The following is a 7,648-nucleotide window of genomic DNA, read 5'->3' on the forward strand; positions in this document are numbered from 1 at the left end:
CTCTGATTTTTGACATTTGGTAAATAAATCGTAGAAATTGTTGCACGATTTTCTTAAAAGTTGTAAATTTATCGAATTTTTTACTAAATATAACAAATAGAATGGCTAAATTAGAAACTAGCACAGTTAAAAAACCAAAAGGTAAAAAAAGAAAACACACCAATACCGAAACAGAAGATGAAGTAGCAAATAAAAGTGTAATTGTGGAGGCCAATAACGAAGTAGATGAACCAATGCAAACAAATACAGAAACTGAACAAGGTATAGTTGGATATTTGCTCGATGTTATTTATACTATATAAATAAATAATTAATAATTTGTATATATTATAATTATTATAGCAGTTAGCACAAAGAAATCCAAAAAACGTAAGAATAAAGAAAAGGGAGGCGATGTGCAAGAAAAGCGTAGTAAATCCGAACAAAATGAAGCCAATCATGAACCTGCCAACGACGACCACGAGGTGGACGATGAATTGCATGAACCCACATTAGAGGAGTTAAAAGAAAGTGAAAAACCAGAGAATAATTTGGCTATAGTGACGGGTCGTCAGAAGAAAAAGCAAAAACATCAAAAATTAATCGAAGCACAAAAGGGTCAGTCGGCTGAGAAGGAAAAACAACGTAATACAGAATATTTGAATAAATGGAAACATGCACGTGATAGTTGGAAATTTGAGAAACTACGACAAATCTCCATACAGCAGACCATGTTCGAAAGTGATAAATTGGACGATGCAGTATGGTCAATTGCTTTGGAATATTTAGCTGGCAGCAAGGGTGCTGCAAAAGATAAGATAGTTAAATTGGCCAATGATGTTATCGAGGAGATAGACAAACAATGTGAACAGCAAGAAACAGAAGAGCAAAGGCAATCTATACTTAATTCAGCTAAATACCAAAGAGCTAGAGATTTATTGCAAATATTCGATTAAGTCAATTGTTACTAAAACTATAATTGGAAATGATTAATTTGTATAGAATAAGTTCAATTGTTTCGCAAAAGAAAAACTCTTTACCTGAAGCTAATAAAAAAAACTTCGAATTTTTTTTTTTTTTAATAAATAAGGAATTCGATGATTGTGTTAAAAAATTAGTTGGTTGAGTGAAGTTATTTTCAATAAATTTTTGATATTTAAGAAAATGTTCGTTAAAACATTTTTACAACTATATAAATACCCAATCTGTTCTCGAGTTAAAGAAAATTATTCTTAAAAGCTATCGATTTAAAGAAAATTCTGTTTTTTAGAAAATAAAAAAAGAAAATTTTTGACCACTTCGATTTTAAGGAAAGTTTTCAATAAATTTTTTTTTATATAATACTCATTAAATTTTATGTTTTAGAATATTCGATATATTTTTTATTTTAAGAAAATTGACGATAAATTTTACATTTTTCAACAATTTTACAAAATGTTGATATGTATATTCTCCATGAAAAACATTTCCTACAATTCTCGATTTATAAAAAATTACCTGATTTATCAAAATTTTCTTAAAATGCTGAATTTTTTGAACATCTCCGGAAAGTTTTGTTTTATTGTAAATTTCGAATTTAAAAAATCTAGATTTTTAATAAATTTTCGATTTAAAAACAATTTAAAAAAATTCTCGATTTATAGAAAATAGAAATAAATTATTGATTAAAAAAATCAACAATTTCCACATTAAGTTTAAGAAGAACTACCTTTTGTAAAGAAAATGTTCGATAAATTCTGAATTTTTAATTATAGAAATAAATCTCGTTTAGTTTTAATTTAGTTTTTCTATGAAAAATTTTATATTTAAAAAAATTTAGTTTTTTAATTCTTATTATAACTAACAATTTTACTCTACACAGATGTACAATCATACATATTTATATGTCTACATAAGCTAACAATTTATCCACATAATCTACACGCTTTTGCAGTAATTCCATTTCTTCCTCGCTTAGTTTTAAAGTGGCACCCTGTTCTTTAAGCAAAAAGTGTTGCAGGAACAAACGTAAACTTTGTTTAAATTGTTGTAACTTTGTATTCTTGGCCAATCGTTCGAAAGCTTGATACAACTCCTGCTCTTCGGAGGACAACAGCAAACCCTTGCATATTTCTTTCATCAAAGCAAATGACTGCTTATCCAACTGCAAGAAATCCACAATTTTCAAAACAGCCAACTGCAAGCCATTGTTGATTATAAGATGCTGCAGGAAACGTGCTAAGTTACGTACTTGTATTTTATTTAGAGAATCTATCTCATTGATGCGATCCCAGCTGGCAAATTGGAAGGCTAATTGGTATTTACGATTGTAGTTACAAAATTTCAAAGCCAAATGGGCATAATAAGGATTGGAGGCTTTTTCATTGAGGCAACAGTGTATGGTAACATAAGCTATGGAACGTTGATCTTTAACAGCCAAATGTAATATCTTTTCAAAGGCATCTATATAATCGGCAGCACTCATTATGATGCAGAATATATTACGTCTTTCCTCGGTATTCATTTTCTGTTGCTTTGCCAGTTTAAGTAATTGTTCCGAGAATTTTTGCGATTTAGAAGAGCTTTCATCACCTTCCGCTTTCTTTTGGGCAGCAGCCATTTCTTTAATATTACCCGTCCAGGCTGAACCCACAACCCACCATTTGCCCACGGTATCAGCACGTAGCAAATCTTCCATAGTTATATTGAGTGTTATGACATATTTGTCATTTCTTAACATAGCCTTTAATTTCTTTCTTAAGTTCTCATGCAGCTCAGGATCAAATTTGGGTATTTTGTTAATGTTATTGTTTTTAACGGCATTCAAGATATCCACCATGAATTTAAGTCTTAAATTCTCTTTCAATTCTAAAGGAGCTTCGGCTATTTTTGTTTGTACGCCCAACATCATTTGTTTAAAAGCCAATGGATCATCTTTTCTAAGTTTAAAACCCACCGACTGGAATATTAATAACAGACATTCGATGGTCTTTTCATCTAATTGGTTGGTTAAACGTTCTATAATTTCCAGCAACAGGCGATGTTCAAATATTTTAAAAACATACATGTAGCTAAGTACTAGAACGACATTATTTAAGCTCTTATCCTCCTGCTGCAATTGCGAAAGATTCTTTAAAAGACTATCGAATTGTTCAATAAACATTTGCAGAAAATGTGCTCCGATTTCACTGCCTATATGAGCATGTAGATAAGCCAATAATACCATATGTTCCTGCACCATACGTTCATTTGCCAAAACTTTACCAATCAAAGCCTCTTGCAGCAACTTGTTTAGGGTCTCGTTCATATTAAAACGTGAATTTTTCATATAAAGTTCCTCTATACCGGTCGATATCTTATGAAGATTAGCTTCTGATAAACGATTGAGCAGACCTTTACATTGTTTGCGTAGCCTTTCCAAAATCTCAGCTTGTTTGTTATCGCCCTTAGCGGCCAGTAAAGCTCTTTGATGTGGGGGAATATATTTTTGTGGACCGTCACTGGCAACCTCCTTAATAATATTGCCATCTTTGTCTCGTTTGCGTCCGTAAATATCCTCTTTGACTGAAATATAAGATAGAGGAAATGTAGTATATTTTTAGGCATAATTGGATCTTTAGTCCCGTTTACACTCTGGACTGTAGTCTTGTATATAGTCTCATCTATAGTCTGGGCTATAGTCTGTATTCTGAACTATAATATAGTCTATAGTCTCGTTTATAGTCAAAACTATATATTCTTCTATAAACTGAACTATATTGTCATGTATAGTAATTTATAATAAAATCTACAATCTAAGATATTTAATAAACTTACATTCCTCCTTCTTTTCCTGATCTTGTTCAACTTCTGCATCTTCATCTTCTCCCTCAAATTCATCTTCCATTTCTTCTTCTTCTCCCTCATCACCAAAATCACTTTCATCATTAAACTCATCGGCTTCATCTGCTGCTAAATCTTCATTTCCTTCCGAACCGTCTGACTCTCCACCACTACCAAATATGGCATTAAATCTTTCTTCATCTTGCTCTTCATCACTCCAGCTGGGTTCTTTATTTTGTTGCTTTTTCAATTCTTCTCGTCGCTTCTCTTTCAAAGCCTGTTTTTCCTTTTCCTCCTCATCGTCAAGACACAATTCCAAAGCGAAATCCAAACCATCATTGAACATTTTACGCACTAAACGATTTTTATTTTTGGTCTTATTTAAACCCAATTTTTTCTCGAGTTTTGCTATCACTTTATCTTCTTCCTCATTTTCCAGTTTCAATTGTTTAATGCGTCGCTTTTTGGAGGCATTTTCCAAATCTTTCTGACGCTGTAATTCCCGACGATGAGTGTCTTCGGCATTCGGCCGTGCAGGTTCTATGAGTTTGGGTTTTTTCACGGGAGCCTTTGGTTTTGCCTTAGCTTTCATTTGCAACTTCAGTGACTCCGGCAGCAGGGCATCTACTTCTTCATCTGAAAAGTCTGAATCCACTGATTCATCATTATCTGAATTAACTTCACCGGACAATAGTTGTTCTATGGGTATATCATCGGGATTAATAGTGACTTTAGGCTTTTTATTTTTCTTTTTGGTTTGTACCTTTTCACTTTGTTGCTGTTGTTTGGCTTCGGCCACTAATTTCTTGCCCTCCGTTTTACTGGAGAAAAATAAACGTTTGTGTTCTTTCTTTTCCTGCAGCTTTTGTTTGCGTAGTTCTTTGCGGCTTAAAGGCTTAACAGGGGCTTGTTTACTTTTGTTCTTCTTTTTTGCTAATTTCACCATTTTACGAGTTTTAATTCTTTTAATTTGAAAAAATTCTAAATTTTGTTAGGAAAACTGCACTTTATTTTTTTTATTTATAATGAAAACAAAAACAACTGAGCAGCTGTTTGAGCACGTGCAAAGAAAAAACCAAAATAAAGAGAAAACTGTTGACAGCTGAAAAGTTAAGAGAGCTTGAGTTGAACTACACTGAGAAAGAAATTAATATTTCATGATGCTTTTTTATCTCTAAGATATCTTAAGAATTATGGGTATAATTTATAAATTTCTTATTTAATATTAGTATTTCATCTTGTTTTATTGAAATTCTTCTGTAGTTTTTCATTTATTTATAAATTACTATTTGTTGGACAAGGTTTTTTTTAAAGTGTAACGCACAGCTGTTTGTGCATTAAAGAGCTACCATTGTAAAATAACTTTTGACATTTACCGACCCTTTTGAAACAACTCTGTGTTGTGATTTTCTTTGTGTAGTGTGGTGGTGTTTTATAAAAAAGAATTTATATATGTTTACAAATTTTTAACAAAAAATTAAAAATAATCACATAAAAATGTTAACGACACGTTTATTAAGTAAACTGCCCAATGCCAGAGCTTTGTTAATGCCAACAGTAAGTGAGATTTATACAAAAATCTTAAATAAGAATAGAGAAAAAAGAAATTGCATTTTTAAAATGCATTCTTACATAAACATTTTTAATAAATTTTATGCGTTTTAATTTAATATAATAGATTTCTGCCGTAAACAATTTGACCGGACAAGATATTGCCACAGATGTCAACAAATTCCAAAACAATTTTAAGCCATTTGGACAATTGGCTTGTCAATATTGTTCAGCCAGTACTACAACTACTACGCCAGCCGGAGTTAATGATAAAACAAATTCTGGAGATAATGGCATTTTAAAGAGGGTTTTGAAAAAAGTGGGATTTACACCAAATTCTAAAGCGGTTAGTAGTTTAAATATATTTTCATGCTTTTATATTAAATTGGTTAATTTCCTCCAGCGTTTAAGGGTTTCCAGTCATATGCTGTATGAAAGTGTGGCCGATAAAATAAATTATTTGGCCTTTTTCAAAGATTTCGATATGCCCAATACATTTAATTCTTGGTTTTTGGTCACTGAACTGCATGTTTGGATGTTACTCTTGAGATCCATGGCTGAAGGCTCGGAAACTGGTGAAGATGGCCGCTTTTTACGCAATTGTATAGTAGAAGCTATGTGGGGTGATGTTAATACTAGAGCTAAAAAATTGGGGGTAATAAAAATTACAAAATAAATTTCTAATTTTCATTAAAATACTTTCATATTCAAATATTTAATTTTAGGCCAACAATCCCTCGCGCACACGTCAACAAATCGAAGAGCTGTCTGAACAATTTCAAGCTGCCTTAATCGCCTACGATGAGGGCATTATGTCTGAGGATAGAGTATTGGCCGCTGCCTTATGGCGTCGCTTTTTCGAATTGAACTGTGAAGAATATGAACGCATCGAACGTTTAGTGAAATATGTACGCAGTCAAGTGCAAATGTTGGATAATCTTCCGCGTCAAGATTTTCTTATAAAACCTAAAATACCTTGGCAAGATTTGGATAAAATTCACATTTAATCTTAAATCAGTTATAAACAGTAGTTTATTTCCTTTTTTTGTATAAACTAAAATAAATTGTTAATAAAAATATGTAGCGAAAAGAAGAAAAAAATCATAAGAACTAAACAAACAAATCATCTATAGTTTGATTACTTAAGGCTCTTAACTGACATTTACACAGGAAAGCCATTAAACGTCTTTCAATGATGTGCATAGCTTCCTCCTCAAATGTATCTAATAGTGACTGCATTTTGCGATAATTTTCCATGGTATCATTGGGTGTAAAGTGCTCTACATGTTCAGTAGCTTCGGCAACTACCTCCTCCGCAATTTCTTCAATAATAGAGTAATCCTCATCAGCCATATAAGTTTCTTCTATTACCTCGGTATGTTCAACGTTATCGGTTATTTCTTCTATATTGTATTCATTTTCAGGCTCCTCAGTAAGTCTATCTTCCTCCTCCTCCTCCTCCTCGTCTTCTTCTTCTTCCGAACGCCATTCAAATTGTTGTTCCAGTTGTTGTAATTCCTTCAACTTACGTTTACTTAATTTAAGTTTTTTGGATCTATTAGCTAGAACAGTAGCTTCTAGAAATTTCAATCTATTTAGATAGGGCCAAGTCGAACCACGTATCAAGCCACTTTTGGGACAAAGTTCAGTACAATGTCTAAGCTCTTTCTGGAACTGTCCTCTTAAGTTATTCCAACGACTGAGACAAAATTGTACTACAAAATATAGGTTCAAACTAAAATATAATGTATTTATTAATATATCACAATCTTACCAGGAAAACCCATTTCATTGGATATTTGTTGCCACAATGTACTTTTCGTTTTCATCACTTCAAATGTGGACATTCCGGGTATTGGCTGATATAGAACCGGATGTGGTTCCACTAAATCGATTAACTTAAAATCAAATGGTCTATTCTTTTTATGGCTTGTTTTGGTCATAATTATTGTTTTTTAGTATTATGAATAATTATTAAAAATAATTTTTTCTTTCAATTTTATAATTTTGACATTTATATGTTTGTTGCTAAGAATATGTAAACAAACTCTTAAATAGAGTAGCCATATCGTTAACCATTGTTGTCAGCTTAAGCGAAATGTTGCCAGACGAAATGATGCCATTTTGATAACAACATTTTTAAACAATAATAATTATACAATATGGCAACACATAACAGTTGCCGGACTTTTTTATTATTTCCAACGACGCGTTGGAAATTTTACTGAGGCTCAGCAAAAATTTACAACAACCGTTTTTTTATATGAACTGAGCATGCTACTTAGAGGCGGGTTTCTCAGCAAAATCGTCCGCTAAG

General features: G+C 32.1%; 4 protein-coding genes across 5 annotated transcripts; 2 read left to right on the forward strand and 2 right to left on the reverse strand.

The window, feature by feature from the left end:
- Positions 1-1,096, forward strand: LOC119606762 (uncharacterized protein C7orf50 homolog). 2 transcript variants are annotated; one of them, XM_037960334.1, is made up of 2 exons: positions 1-261; positions 343-1,096. In XM_037960334.1, the coding sequence occupies exons 1-2, from the start codon at positions 102-104 to the stop codon at positions 933-935; spliced, it is 753 nt and encodes a 250-aa protein (XP_037816262.1). In that variant the 5' UTR covers positions 1-101; the 3' UTR covers positions 936-1,096. The 2 variants fall into 2 exon arrangements, with proteins under 2 accessions (XP_037816262.1, XP_037816263.1); XM_037960335.1 differs by having other exon boundaries at positions 346-1,096.
- Positions 1,097-1,771: 675 nt separating this feature from the next.
- On the reverse strand, positions 1,772-4,827 carry LOC119606757 (nucleolar MIF4G domain-containing protein 1 homolog). Its single transcript, XM_037960323.1, has 2 exons — positions 3,775-4,827; positions 1,772-3,522 (listed from the first exon to the last, which is right to left on the reverse strand). Exons 1-2 carry the CDS (start codon positions 4,724-4,726, stop codon positions 1,859-1,861), a joined length of 2,616 nt encoding a protein of 871 aa, XP_037816251.1. The 5' UTR covers positions 4,727-4,827; the 3' UTR covers positions 1,772-1,858.
- Positions 4,828-5,176: 349 nt separating this feature from the next.
- On the forward strand, positions 5,177-6,455 carry LOC119606758 (ubiquinol-cytochrome-c reductase complex assembly factor 1). Its single transcript, XM_037960325.1, has 4 exons — positions 5,177-5,337; positions 5,459-5,677; positions 5,735-5,986; positions 6,057-6,455. The coding sequence occupies exons 1-4, from the start codon at positions 5,278-5,280 to the stop codon at positions 6,336-6,338; spliced, it is 813 nt and encodes a 270-aa protein (XP_037816253.1). The 5' UTR covers positions 5,177-5,277; the 3' UTR covers positions 6,339-6,455.
- LOC119606759 lies at positions 6,334-7,398 on the reverse strand. The gene is made up of 2 exons (XM_037960326.1): positions 7,106-7,398; positions 6,334-7,046 (listed from the first exon to the last, which is right to left on the reverse strand). The coding sequence occupies exons 1-2, from the start codon at positions 7,272-7,274 to the stop codon at positions 6,442-6,444; spliced, it is 774 nt and encodes a 257-aa protein (XP_037816254.1). The 5' UTR covers positions 7,275-7,398; the 3' UTR covers positions 6,334-6,441.
- Positions 7,399-7,648: the final 250 nt, after the last annotated feature.

Source organism: Lucilia sericata, unplaced genomic scaffold (genome assembly GCF_015586225.1).
Source record: "Lucilia sericata isolate MDLA Ls3-8-SP2 unplaced genomic scaffold, ASM1558622v1 Contig000620F_arrow, whole genome shotgun sequence".
Taxonomy (NCBI): domain Eukaryota; kingdom Metazoa; phylum Arthropoda; class Insecta; order Diptera; family Calliphoridae; genus Lucilia; species Lucilia sericata.